General features: G+C 38.1%; 1 protein-coding gene across 7 annotated transcripts in view; it reads left to right on the top strand.

Annotated features, from left to right (window-relative positions):
- PDE4D (phosphodiesterase 4D) overlaps nt 1–13,747 on the top strand; it is a 1,055,987-nt gene extending 1,042,240 nt beyond the window's left edge. For all 7 annotated transcript variants that reach the window (XM_076008347.1, XM_076008348.1, XM_076008349.1 and 4 more), the window contains 4 exons: nt 6,164–6,318; nt 7,204–7,326; nt 7,812–7,994; nt 8,576–13,747. In XM_076008347.1, coding sequence (XP_075864462.1) covers nt 6,164–6,318; nt 7,204–7,326; nt 7,812–7,994; nt 8,576–8,992 — 878 coding nt within the window. In that variant the 3' untranslated portion in view covers nt 8,993–13,747. The remainder of the gene's footprint in view (nt 1–6,163; nt 6,319–7,203; nt 7,327–7,811; nt 7,995–8,575) is intronic.
- Nucleotides 13,748–14,863: the final 1,116 nt, after the last annotated feature.

Raw genomic sequence — 14,863 nt, 5'->3', positions numbered from 1 at the left:
AACATACTTCTCCTTTGAGTGTGTTACTCTGGCCCATTTACAGAGTGAGTCGAAAAGCTTCTGGTTTTGAGTGGGGCCTAGAACAATGGAGTGGCAGAAAAACTGCTAGTTTTGAGTGGGCTTGTACAAGTTCAGCCTGCTATACAAGCTGCTCTGCCTCTTGGGCCATATGATCCAGCAGATCCAAAGGTACTGGAAGTGTCAGTGGCAGATAGGGATGCTATTCGGAGCTTTTGGCAGGGCCCTATAGGTGAATCACAGCACAGACTTTAGGATTTTAGAGCAGGGTCCTGCCTTCATTCGAAGGTAACTACTCCCTTTTGAGAGACAGCTCTTGGCCTACTACTGGGCCTTAGTAGATACTGAATGTTTTTGACCATGGACCACCAACTTAGCATGTAACTTGAGCTGCCTGCCCAGCATAAACTGGGTGTTATCTGACCCACCAAGCCACGACGTGGGGCATGCACAGCATTCCATCATCAGATGGAAGTGATGTTTACATGACTGGGCCCAAGCAGATACTGAAGTCACAAGTCAGTCATGTGAAGAAGTAGCCTAGATGCCTTTGGTCCCCACTCCTGTGACACAGCCTTCTCTCTCCCATCCTGTGTATGTGGTCTCACGGGGAGTTCCCCACAGTCAGTTGACAGAGGAACTGGTTTACTGATGGCTCTGCATAATATGTAGACACCACCTGAAAGTGGATAGCTACAGCACCACTGCCCTTTCTGCAACATCCCTGGAGGACAGTGACGAAGGGAAAGCTTTCCAGTGGGAATAAACTTGAGGCAGTGCACCTTGCTAGGAAAGAGGCATAGCAGATGTACAGTCATATACCAATTCATGGTGTGTAGCCAGTGATTTAGCTGGGTGGTCAGGGACTTGGAAGGAACATGATTTGAAAATCGATGACAAATTTAGGGAAGAGATTTGTGGATAGATATCTCTGAATGAACGAAAACAATGAAGATATTTGTGTCCCATGTGAACACTCACCAAAGGGTGACCTAAGCAGGGGAGGATTTTAATAATCAAGAGGAAAGGATGACCTGTGGCTTTTCCCATCCACCCCTGTCATCACCCAATTGGTTCATGAATGAAGTGGCCATGGTGGCAGGGATGGCAGTTATGCATGTGCTCAGAAACACGGACTTCCACTCACCAGGGCTGACTTGGCTATGGCCACTGCTGAGTGCCCAGTCTGCCAGCACCAGCGACCAACACTGAGTCCCTGATGCAGTACCATTCGCTGGGGTGATCAGCTGGTTACCTGATAGCAGGATGGATTCCATTTTGGAGAGGGCAGAGTTTTGTTCTTACTAGAGTAGGTACTTACTCTGCATATGGATTTGCCCTCCCTGCAGCAGTGTTTCTGCCAAAACTACCCTCCCTAGACCTACAGAATGCCTTATCTGTCATGATATCTGCATGGCATTGCTTCAGACCAAGCACTCACTTCACTGGCAAAGAAGCGTAGCAGTAGGCACACGCTCATGGAGTTCACTGGTCTTACCGTGTCCCCCACCATCCTGAAGCAGCTGTCAGGGTAAAATGGTGGAATAGCCTTAGGAAGACTCAGGTACAGCACCAGCTCAGTCATAGCACCAGCTAGATGGCAGTGCCTTTCAGGGCTGGGGCAAGGTTCTCTGTATTCTCTGAATCAGTGTCTGATATATGGTGCTGTTTCACAGTTCCAGGAATCAAGAGTGGAAATGGGAGTGGCACCACTCATTATTACCCCTAGTGACCCTCCAGCAAAATACTGCTTCCTGTCCCTACACCTTTATGCTCTGCTGGCCTAGAGGTCTTGGTTCTAGAGGGAGGAATGCTTCTACCAGGAGATACAACAGTGATTCCACTGAACTGAAATTAAGGCCCAGCCTTTGTGGGCTCCTCATTGCCTCTGAGTCAGCTGGCTAAGAGGGGATTAGTGTTATCTGGAATGATTTATCCTGAATACCAAGGGGAAATTGGACCACTACGCTGCAACAGAGGTAATGAAGGGCATGTCTGGAATACAGGAGATCCTTTAGGGTGTCTCTTAGCATTGTCATGCCCTGTGATTAAGGTCAATGTAAACTACAATAACCCGAACCAGGCAGGACTACTAATGGCCCAGACCCTTCAGGAATGAAAGTTTGGGTCACTCCACCAGGTAAAGAACCACAGCCAGCTGGGGTGCTTGCTGAAGGTAATGTGAATACAGAATGAGTAGTAGAAGAAGGTAGTTGTAAATACTAGTTACCACCACATAACCAGTTACAGAAATGAGGATTATAATTGTCATGAGTATTTCCTCTTTATTTTGTTATGAATTCATTTGTGTTTTTACATGTGTATCTTAAGCAAATGTCTTTGTTTTCTTTTCTCCCTTGTATAACATAAGAAGTATTGACTTTATATGAGTACTCAAGTATTGTAAATTTTTTATCATAATATGTAAGTTTTGGGATTATCAGGATAAAAGTAAACATCACTCAAAAATTTGACTTCCTTTGGGGAGGGGAATAGTGTGTTTTCAGTTGTGTGTGGGATAGTTGTGTCATGTTTGTTGGAATTATGAGCTTGTTATTGTCTTTATTTGGAAATTAAATGTGGCTTAAGGAGATGCATATGGGCACCACGTCAACAAGGAACAGACTTGTGATGGTTAATTTTATGAGTCAGCTTGACTAAACTAAGGGATGCCCAGATAGCTGGTAAAACATTATTTCTGCATGTGTCTGTGATGATGTTTCTGGAAGAGATTAGCATTTGAATTGGTAGACTGATTAAAGAAGATTGCCCTTACCAAAGTGGGTAGGTACCATCCAATCTATATTCAGTTTCTCTTTAAGCTGGGGCATGCATATTCTCTTGCCTCCATCATTAGCACTCCTGGTTTTTTGGCCTTTGGACTTGGATCAGGACTTATACCATTGTACCTCCTTCCCCAACTCCCCCAGTTCTCAGGCCTTCAGACTGGGATGGAATTATGCCACCAGCTTTCCTGGTTCTCTAGCTTGAAGATGTGGCACTTTTTTGCCTTCATAATTGCCTGAGCCAATTCCTGTAATCAATCAATCAATCTCTCTCTCTCCCTCTCTCTCTCACACACACACACAAACACACATACTCACATACATCTCCTGTTGCTTCTATTTCTCTGGAAAACCCTGACTAATACAGAGGGAGAGAAGATTAACACAGACGAAGTATGTATTCTCGGTTATGTGATGATACCTGCCCACCCTCCACCCTCCCATTCCATAAGAACTCAGAATAGAGAGACACGTAAATAAAGGTGGTCTTCTTGCCTTCATTATTAGCATATGTTGAGCATAATTTATTCTTGATGATCCAGGGTAGTTCTGATAAATGAGCATAATTGGTCATTTATATGGAATAAAATGATGGCTTTGGGTTTGTAAAGGTATGCATGGTCCCTCAATAAAATAGCAAAAGCTTATATAGTTATTAGTGTGGACCAGGCACTGAATGGATTGTGTTTATCATTTCCTGGTTCATGTTTATTGTTCACTTTTCAATGTTGTCATCCCTATAAAGCATTTGTAATAATAGGTAGTCTAGGGACTACCTAGTTTTAAGTATTATCCCCAGCACTTATAACTATGTGATATTGGCAAAGTTATGAATACTACCTTCCCTGAGGCTCATTTTTATCATTTGTAACTGGCAATAACAATAGAATGTTCCTAAAATCATGAGGATTAAATGAGAGAATGCTTATAAACCACTTAGTACAATGGCTGATACCTAAATCCTCTAAATATTATGCTTTATTATATTCTGTTTCTCTTTCTACTTTGTAAGTTAAAAGAATTGAAGTGCCTAGGAGAAACCAGACAACCAAACATGTTAAATTAATAGCCTTTAATTTTGTATTGGGGTTTAAGTCTTTAAGTAGATTGGGAGGGTTTAGGAAGGGACCATTACAATTTTGTATGGAGATAAATACAAATAGGGTTCAATGTGATAAATGCCAAGTCGGTACAAAGTAATATAGGAGTTTACAGGAAAAAGTGAGCAGTTCTGTCTGTGGTAATCAAGAAAAGCTTCAGGAAAGAGGTAACTTTTACTGGACTTAAAGATGAGAGGGTTTCAACAAAAATGTTACATAAGCTGATCTCTTTGCCCCTTTGTTCCTATGCATTGTACCAAACTGCAAAGACAATTTTCTGATCATTCCTGCATCTCCGTGGAATCTACTTAGACCTACTGTATTAGCATCTTTGGAGAAAACCTACGGAGGAGCTGCAGAATCTTACCTCCCCATTTAAATGTGACCATGTGCCTTCAGTCTTAAAGAAGAGTAGAAAGTTAAATGACTGCCCTGAGTGTCAGTTTCTTTAATGCTAACATTTGTTATTTAAAAATCAGCAGTTACTACCACCTTCCTGTAACAGCCTCAGAGATTAAAGAGGCTGTAGAGACCTGCCAGTCCAATAAGGAATTGTTTCATGGCTTTTCTGGCCAATCTGGACTCTTCTTAAATATCAGGAGATAACCACTTTACAAGACAGGCCTAGCCCTATATGAAAAGCCATCCTTACATTGAGTAGAACTTGTACTCCGTGTTACAACTTCCATACTATAGATCAATCTTTTCCTAGAAGTAATAGTTTATCATCTTGTTCTTCTTCTACAGGCTCAATAGCCTTAATTTCCTTCACCTTTCTTCATGGGAAATATAAACCAATTGGGGTTTTTGTTAGGCTAAGTCAGTTTTACTAATGCCCCTTGTCTGCATGCATATTTATCACTTTAAAAGAATTCTAATAGATTAATTAGGCATCATTTCTGCAGTTAGGAAACATTATACCTTCTTTTCAATATATTTTCATTTAATATGATTCTACAAAATAATATCATGTGCTAAGATTCTATATAGTTTTAAATTTTTGATTTCTATGTGCTTAACCATCTATAGATAAAGGTTTATAATTAGAGACTTGTATCGACTCTGTAAACTTAACCAGATACTGCCTTGTAAAAAAAATGAACATTGTTGCTTTATTAAAATAAACTAACAAATAATACCTTACACATTTACTCCCTAATACTCTAGACATCTCTGTTCCTGTAGTTCAGGAGCAAAAATTTAGATGTGCAAACTCCTATTTCTATAGTTCTGATAAAGTCATACAATTTACCAATTGAGATATGTCTTAAGACTCTCCTCTCCTCCCTAGCAGCTTTAAAATAGCCATTGAGTAGTACTGAGAATTTCTTTCTTAGAAAAGGATATATATTTCCAAATATATTTCCTATGCATAGTCAGAAAAAGATCAAATACATGTGCTTTTAGTGATTACAGTGACTTAGTAGAAAGAGAATAAAGCACCAATTTTTTTTAATGACTACCTTATAGATCTGGGTCTACTATTGACAGTAGCTAGGAAAGAGGCAGGATTTCTCCTTGCCTAAAATACACAGGTCAAGGGCAGTAGTGAGAGAGCGAGAGCATCTTCACAAGGGGGTATGTAAACAACTAAACACACTGTCTCCGTGTGAAGTCTTGAGCAAGGGCAGAAAGAGCAATATACATGTACAGTATATAGTGACTGCCATGATACTTGGAAAAGGAAGTGGAACAAATGAACAAAGCTAAGACTTTGAGAGCTATACTGGGCAAGAAAATAAGTAAGAGCATCAAGAACAAATTAATATTGTTCATATGTTCCAAACCATTCTTATACCCTCTCTGAGTACAAACAATCCTATGTCACATAATCCTTACATTATATAAATTGTAGGGTGGGTACTGCACAGTAATCAGGAATACAACACCTCATGCTCTGGGCACATTGCAGATGGTAATAATGTCCTCTATTGCTGAGCTTATGGCAACTTTAGAGGATAGGTAAAAAATCATGTAGTCCAATTCTTCTGCTTTAGAAAAGAGGAGACTGAGACCCACAGAGTGAAATGACCTACCACATGTCATGGCATTAGAATTCACTCCCAGGATTCCATTGTTCTTTCTGCTCTTAAATTATCCAATACATTCTCTCCTGCATATTATTCTTGTAATGATAAGGGCTGCAGAGAAGGTTAGGGGAAATTGTATCCTAAACCCAAAGTATCTTAAAATTGGAAGAATAAGATAAACTTCTAATAAACAGCTTCACTGATCTTTTGCCTCTTATCTTTCTTTCAGACTCCGAACTTGCCTTGATGTACAATGACTCCTCTGTCTTAGAGAACCATCATTTAGCTGTGGGCTTTAAGTTGCTTCAGGAAGAAAACTGTGACATTTTCCAGAATTTGACCAAAAAGCAAAGACAATCGTTAAGGAAAATGGTCATTGACATTGTAAGTAGCTGAAAGCAAAAAAAAAAAAAAAAGAGAGAGAGAGAGAACTTTGATGCAAGTTTGTTTTTGTTTTTTTAAATGTAAGAATGAGATGAGTATCAGGTCAAAAGAACTGCATTCCAAAACCTATTGTTGTCCTTTATGTTGTAGAAGCTGCCCCTGCTGCAGGCCCTGATGTTTCCTAGTAGGTTTTCCACTCCTAGCAGTTGGATTTAAATCATGACAGCTCACCCTCATCATTCAGATTTTATTTTCTGAGTCACTCAAGTCTGATGGCACACAGAGAAAGATGTCTCACAAAAACAGAGTATAGGCCACAGCTCGAATGGATTTGTTTTTACCTTTTTCCATCAGTAAACAGTGCCATTTAGACCACTCTTAACTTTATTCTTTTCTCTATGCATATTATTCAGAGTCATTATGAGATGCAAGAAAATCTCTGGTTATCAAAAACTTACTCTGTTAAACTTTGTACATCCAAAGGCAGGAATAATATGTCAGAAGCAGAGAATTAGTCAGAATGTTCTGTTTTTGAAGCAGTCCCTCATAGTCCAATAACCACTTTCTAGTCCAAGAAATGGAAAAGAACTTCAGAACCTGTGATGATATCTTATCCATAGAGATATCATCCCATTTTTCACCATGAAAGTGGTTGTCAGTGCCTAATGTTTCAGTATATTACACACATTTATCTGGGCCTCCAGAAAACTTGACAGCAAAGAAGAAAAGACTCTGCTCCAAGAAGGAGTAAAGAATTTCCATACACTGTTATTAGATAGCATAGTGGTTTTCTGTTCCTTCTCATATTCTGCATGATATTTTCATATGCAAATTCTGACATTCTCCTCTGGGCTTTACTTCATAAAATACTCTTTGTCTTTTAAGGTACTTGCGACAGACATGTCAAAACACATGAATCTACTGGCTGATTTGAAAACTATGGTTGAAACTAAGAAAGTGACAAGTTCTGGAGTCCTCCTTCTTGATAATTATTCTGATAGGATTCAGGTAAAGCATTATTTGAGTTAGCTTTGTGTGTGCCTGTGCATGTGCCCACATGTCTGTGTTCAGAAATAAATAACACTTATTTCTCCTGTCTCCCACATTATGCTTTTAGTAATTTAAGGGAGGATTTTCATACAAATTCTTATTCTTGAAAATTAACCAGGCAAAAATCCTATTGATCTTTTCATTTGCATATATGTTACAAAAAAAAAAACTAACATCCCACAAAGCCAGCCACTTGAGCAGGCCTGAATTTAATCAACCATGCACATAAACAGTTTCTCTTACAATATTTAGATGTGGTAGAAGTGGCATCATTTGGAACTATTAATACAAGTGTGAACCATACACAGACACTTCATGGTTGAGTTGTTTAGAAGAAATCTTACACTACATGTATTTTTAAGTGTCACAGTCATCCAACGTGAATTTCTAGTTTTTAAAAAAAGGAGCAGGTGCTGAATAGAGAATGCATCCATCTATTGTAGGTCCTTCAGAATATGGTGCATTGTGCCGATCTGAGCAACCCCACAAAGCCTCTCCAGCTGTACCGCCAGTGGACGGACCGGATCATGGAGGAGTTCTTCCGCCAAGGAGACCGGGAGAGGGAGCGTGGCATGGAGATAAGTCCTATGTGTGACAAGCACAATGCATCCGTGGAAAAATCACAGGTAATGCACGAAGCATAGAGCTTTCCGAGAGATGCAGCTTTAGCATTTGGTTACTTTGTATTCACATCTCACAGTATTTTATTGGGTTTTTTAAATTACTTTGTTTTTGACAAGGTAGATTTCACCTTATTATTTAGGATCCAAGAAATTTTCATTCCTATGACTTAGATTCATAGTCATCTATCTCTATGTTTTTATGACATTATAGTCATTCATTATGACTATTTCATTTAATGTACTCATGTACATAGAGTGCATGGCATTATTTCAGTTATCTGGATTCACCTACAAATTGGCGATTCTAAAATAAGGTTCAGGACCCAAACCCTACCATGGAAACAATTGGAAATTTTTTTACATTGTAAACATGCTTTTGAGCTAAGAGTTCTAACAGCTAATTTTCACCAGCTGGTAATGATATGTTTATGTGATCTTTCATCTAAAATAGTGATTATTTTGCCAAACTAAGGTTAACAGTCTTCTGTTCAGTGTTCTATTTGTGGGTCATGATCTAGTTAACCTTTCCCATTGTTTCTTAGTCCCATGTTCTCTACTCATATTGGATTTTTTTTCATAACTAGGTGGGCTTCATAGACTATATCGTTCATCCTCTCTGGGAGACATGGGCAGACCTCGTACATCCCGATGCCCAGGACATTTTGGACACTTTAGAAGACAATCGTGAATGGTACCAGAGCACAATCCCTCAGAGCCCCTCTCCTGCACCTGACGACCAAGAGGAGGGCCGGCAAGGTCAAACTGAGAAATTCCAGTTTGAACTAACTTTAGAGGAAGATGGCGAGTCAGACACGGAAAAGGACAGTGGGAGTCAAGTGGAAGAAGACACTAGCTGCAGTGACTCCAAGACTCTCTGTACTCAAGACTCGGAGTCTACTGAGATTCCCCTTGATGAACAGGTTGAAGAGGAGGCAGTGGGGGAAGAAGAGGAAAGCCAGCCCGAAGCTTGTGTGATAGATGATCACTCTCCTGACACGTAACAGTGCAAAGACTTTCATGCCTTTTATTTTTTTTTTAGTAGAAAAATTGTTTCCAAAGTGCATGTCACATGCCACAACCACGGTCACACCTCACTGTCATCTGCCAGGACGTTTGTTGAACAAAACTGACCTTGACTACCCAGTCTGGCGCTCAGGAATATTGTAACCAGTTTTTTCACCTCCATGTCATCAGAGCAAGGTGGACATCTTCACGAACAGCATTTTAACAAGATTTCAGCTTGGTAGAGCTGTCGAAGCAGATAAAATCAATTCCAAAATGTTTTCGAGGGAACGTGGCTCATCAGGCAGCCCAAAAGTTGATTGGATTTGGGGTTTCTTTTCTTTTTATTTGTTTGCAATATTTTCAGAAGAAGGCAAGCATTTCACAAAGTGAACTTACTGGGTGAAGCAACAGACACATCAAGAACAGGACACAGCATGAATCTGTTACCAGAAGGAAGAGGAAGATGAGCCACAGAAATTACATAATTTTCTAATTTCAAGTCTTCCTGATACATGACTGAATAGTGTGGTTCAGTGAGCTGCACTGACCTCTACATTTTGTATGATATGTAAAACAGATTTTTTGTAGAGCTTACTTTTATTATTAAATGTACTGAGGTATTATATTTAAAAAAAACTATGTTCAGAACTTCATCTGCCACTGGTTATTTTTTTCTAAGGAGTAACTTGCAAGTTTTCAGTACAAATCTGTGCTACACTGGATAAATCTGATTTACGAATTTTACTTGCACCTTATAGTTCATAGCAATTAACTGATTTGTAGTGATTCATTGTTTTATATACCAATGACTTCCATATTTTAAACAGAAAAACAACTTTATGTTGCAGGAAACCCTTTTTGTAAGTCTTTGTTTACTTTGCTTTCTGTTTCACTCTTTCCAGAAAAGTGGGGTTGCTCTCCACTGACATTTTTCTTTGCAGTGTGCAAGTGAATATTTGTTCTATAATACTTTGATGTGCGTTATGTCAAATGTGTCTTAAGCCTCATGGAAACTCAGTCATCAGTTGGTGTTGTCTGAAGCAAGTGGGAGATATATAAATATCCAGTAGCTAAAATAGGTCAGTCTTTTTTAGATATTTTCCTACTTAGTGTCTTCTGATAACTTTTTGCTGTGTCAGTAGACGTGCATTTCACAAGTGCATGTCTTTGTAATAATCTGCACATTTCATGCTCATTTTTATTGTTTTTACAGCCAGTTATAGTATGAAAAATGTTTTTCCCCTTGTGCCGCTTTATTGTTTAGCATGTGTTTGAACCTCTGTCCATGTTGGTTAGATGGGATCTTATCATATATATCACCACCATTCAGATTGATGAAAAGAAGCAGGTTAGGGTTATGGTTAGTCAAGTTAGTCAAGTTAGGGTTAGCATTCATTTCTACCGTGAAGTTGTGTATCATGACTAGCTTTTACTCTTGGTATACAGAAAAAAAGTTAATGGCTAAGTAGGCAGTTTTTAAGAATATTAACAGTATATATTAGCAAACACTAGTACAACTAATTCTCTTTGGTTTTGATGATTTCACCATGGGATTAAGAATTGTATCAGGAATATCTCTGATAGTTGGTTTTAAGTGTAGCCACTACTCTTTCTTGATGGACAGCTATATAATGTGTAGAAATGGCTTTATCACTTATCCTTGATTCATAAACATGTCTTGTAGAGGGGAGCTACTTCTTTTAAACAGACTGAGGGAAAGAAGATGATGCCACTAGCACCAGAGGGTTAGTAAAAAGATTCTGCCTGAATAAAAAATTAGAGATCGCTCTTAGCTAATTTTAACACCAGGAACTGTGTTGCAATTTTAGAGATTAATTCCAAGTTTTTACCTACTCAGAGCAGTTGGCATCATGGGGCATTTAGTTTGGACTTCTCTTCCCATGTCAGTTCTAAGTAAAATGTTTACCTTCTTCTCTGTGTAGAGTTTGGAGCCCAAATAATAATTTTTCACATTGATATCCAAGAATTGAAATAGAGGCTAAAGGGAGCATCTGACCAAGTGAAAACTAAAACAGTTGAGAAAAACTGCAACCCTGAAAAACATTTATATTGGGAACTTCTCAAGGAGCCTTCTGGGGACTAGTAACTAAATTATCAGCCAGGAAAATGACCCAAGCTGAAGACAGCCCCTATTTTAATCCCCTGAGATCCAACCTACGCTTAGAACCTTTGGTAGAAAGATCATGTCTTTATAGCTCTGATCTTTTATGTAGGGCACAACAGGAATCAACTAATTAATTACCAGGTTTGCAATCTTTTTCCTCTATAAAGATCAGAGAGTAATCTTCCAAATAAAGATCAATGTTTAAGTGGTTTCGCAAGAACATTTGGGAACTTGTTTCTCTTTTCATTGTATTTCTCCCTGAGGGAGAGCTACAAGGAAAGGCAACAAGAATCTAGAGTTTATTCCTCTTTCCAAAACATCTTCATTCCCCACCCTCCATTTGGTATTTCCCCCACAGAGTGCCTAGAATCTTAATAATGAAAAAAAAAATTAAAAAGCAGCAATATGTCATTAACAAATCCAGACCTGAAAGGGTTCATAACTGCACTAATAAAGAGAGGATTTTTTTTTCCAGTTTATTGGTTCTTAATGGTACCATGTTGTAAGGATACCCACAAATGGACAATCAAATTGTGGAAAAGGCTTAATATCTAAGAGACAGGGACTAATGCACTGTACAATCTGCTTACCCTTGCCTTTCTCTCTCTCTTTCTCCCTTTTGTCTTGCCAAAGTGTGCTTCAGAAATGTACACTGCTTTAAAAAGAACATCCTTTTACAAGTGGCTTTTACATTTTCTAAAATGCCATAAGAAAATGCAATATCTGGGTACTGTATGGGGAAAAAAATGTCCAAGTTTGCATAAAACCAGTGCATTTCAGCTTGCAAGTTACTTAACACGATAATGCTATTTTAATTTTGTTTTGTTTTACATCAGTTAAAAAATTCACAAGAAAATAATGTAGTTAGAACAAATTGCAGACAAGGAAAGAAATAAACTTGAATGAAATGGATTTTACAGAAAGCTTTATGATAATTTTTGAATGCATTATTTATTTTTTGTGCCATGCATTTTTTCTCACCAAATGACCTTACCTGTAATACAGTCTTGTTTGTCTGTTTACAACCATGTATTTATTGTAATGTACATACTGTAATGTTAATTGTAAATTATCAGTTCTTATTAAAACATCATCCCATGATGGGATGGTGTTGATATATTTGGAAACTCTTGGTGAGAGAATGAATGGTGTGTATACATACTCCTTGTACATTTTTCTTTTCTCCTGTAATATAGTCTTGTCACCTTAGAGCTCGTTTATGGAAGATTCAAGAAAACTATAAAATACGTAAAGATATATAAATTTAAAAACATAGCTGCAGGTCTTTGGTCCCAGGGCTGTGCCTTAACTTTAACCAATATTTTCTTCTGTTTTGCTGCATTTGAAAGGAAGGTAATGGTGGGGCTAGGGCTGGGCATTTTATATCCAGGCTTTCAATTGATTGGATTTCTGGCAATGGCTGGATTTTACAAAACCACAGACAACTCTGGAAGACTCTGCGACCCTTTTGAGATATAAGTTATTAAGTATGTCTTGCCATGGAACAGCACTGCATGTATGATGCTTGTTTGCCAGCTGTTTATCAGGAGCAACTTCAGCTACTCACATCTGGATTTTTTATTTTTTCAACTCTCAAACTCTACTGGGGGAATATATTCTCGTCCAGTGATTATAAAACATCTTTTTTTAAAAAAAGTCTTTTGGGCTTTTAGAGCCCCAGGTCACTTGTGTTGATCATTTGTGCATCAGTTTCTGAACATGTTAAGTGAATATGCTGTACAAAAAAAGATCATTTTTTTAACTCTAGAATTTTTCTTCCACTAAGATAAACCAAATTTTCTTATTAGTTTATCTTAGTGGATAAAATACACATACACACACACACACACACACGTAAACCCATCTATGTAAACTTACAAAGTTATATGTAATGCCGATTCACATAACATAAAGGATTCACCATCCTCTAGAATTTGTTTCTTCAAAACTTGTAGCACTGTAGAATTTTTAAGTTTAACCTTTCACAATGGCCAGCCCCTGAAAGCATGAAAAATTCCTAGTAGATAACGTGGAAACCTCCTTCCACTGCTGCCCAGCCCTTGGAACATATGACTTAGTGAAAGGAAAGATTCTTTTTCTAGGAAAAATGAGCCTCCTGTTATTTTATTTTATTTTTTTGACACAAACTGTAGATTTTAGCAGCCCTGGCCCAAAGGAATTTGATTACTTTTGTTTTAAACCATACAAAGGGGACACTATAATTATAAAATAACATCCTTACTGATTTTAGTTGTTTTTAATTTTCTTTCTTTGGATACGTTTTCAAGAGTGGTAAATTGCGTGTGAGCATTACAAATGATGATTCTTTTAGTGGTTTCTTAGCCTCTCTTACAGCCCATGGGGATAGTACTGTACATCAATACCTTCATATGAAATTTTTATATGCAATGAAAATAAAAGCATGGGTTGATTCTGCCTATTTATGACTTGGTGTTTTATAAATGAAAGATTATTCATTTTAAATGAAGTTCAATCAGCGAACATTTCCAAGGGTAATGCACATTGTTGCAAGGGTAGTGACATCATAAGTTAATATTGATATTCATAACCAAATGAAGCCAAATTATATTGATTAATCTTGCTATATAAAGAATTTCCCAAATTACTTAGATTAAGTGTGATGTTTTTGTAAATAGGCTTGGGAAGGGGCCATCCATGCTTAATTGAAAATTCTGGCATATTGAAAGTTATTGTTTAGACATTGAACAAGTATTTGTTGGGCACCTACTCTGCAAACTACAAAGTTTTAACGATGCAACACTAAGTCAGTGAGGTGTACAGCAAAATCTTTGCTTTCATGGAGCTTATAGTCTGGAGGGGACAAGAGCATTAACTTGTTATAATTGTGCTCAGTACAATGAAGCAGTTTGATGCTGTAATTAAGAGGGAATCTGAACTTGACCTATTTTGGAGGACCAGGGAAGGCTTCCTTGAACAGTGATTTATGGCTGAGATCTGAAGGGTAGTGAGAGGTAAGCAAGAAAAAAGGAGCTGATAGGAAGAGGGAGGAGATCCTGACAGAGGAAATGTCATTTGCAAAAATCCTGAGGTACAAATGGCTGGAGAAATTGAAGGAAAGCAAAGGGGAGGGTTGGCAGGGCCCAGAGCTGGGTGCCCTTCCCAACCATCCTGTGTGAAATAGCCCTCCTGCTCCACAGCATTATCCCTGAAACCCTACTTTATTTTCTTTATAACACTTATTGCAGATTGGTAGATACATCTATTCATTTGTTTATTGTCTGGCTCTCCAACCAGAACGTGGCTCCATGAGAACAAGGTCTCTGCTTTCTAGTGTATCCCTGGTCCTTAAAACTATGCCTGGTACATAGTATGTTCTTACTACGTGTTGACTGTAGCCACCAAATTGATACTGGATGTAATTCAATTTGATAGCCAAGACATTTGGGGATCTTAGGGAGTTTTTAACTTGATACCATAAAAACATTGTTTTTGAGCTTGCTAAGATCCTGGATAAAGAGTTTACAGAGTTTCTTTTCTCATTGCTAACTAAGAACTCTGTTTGCTTCTCCTTACAAATCTTTCTATTTTTTTGTGAATGACAAAGCAATCCATTTTTCATGATAATGAGAGTAGAGAAATCAGAATTATGAATCAAGTTGTGAATATCAGTTTATTAATTTCAATTCAATTCAATCCCAAGATAATTCCCAAACCATAACTGGCAGCATAGGGTAATTAAATAGGCTCTTCATTATTTCCT

The sequence above is a fragment of the Microcebus murinus genome, chromosome 11 (genome assembly GCF_040939455.1).
Source record: "Microcebus murinus isolate Inina chromosome 11, M.murinus_Inina_mat1.0, whole genome shotgun sequence".
NCBI lineage: Eukaryota > Metazoa > Chordata > Mammalia > Primates > Cheirogaleidae > Microcebus > Microcebus murinus.
The sequence above is the reverse complement of the archived record's forward strand: the minus strand, read 5'-3'. Positions and strand labels throughout refer to the sequence as shown.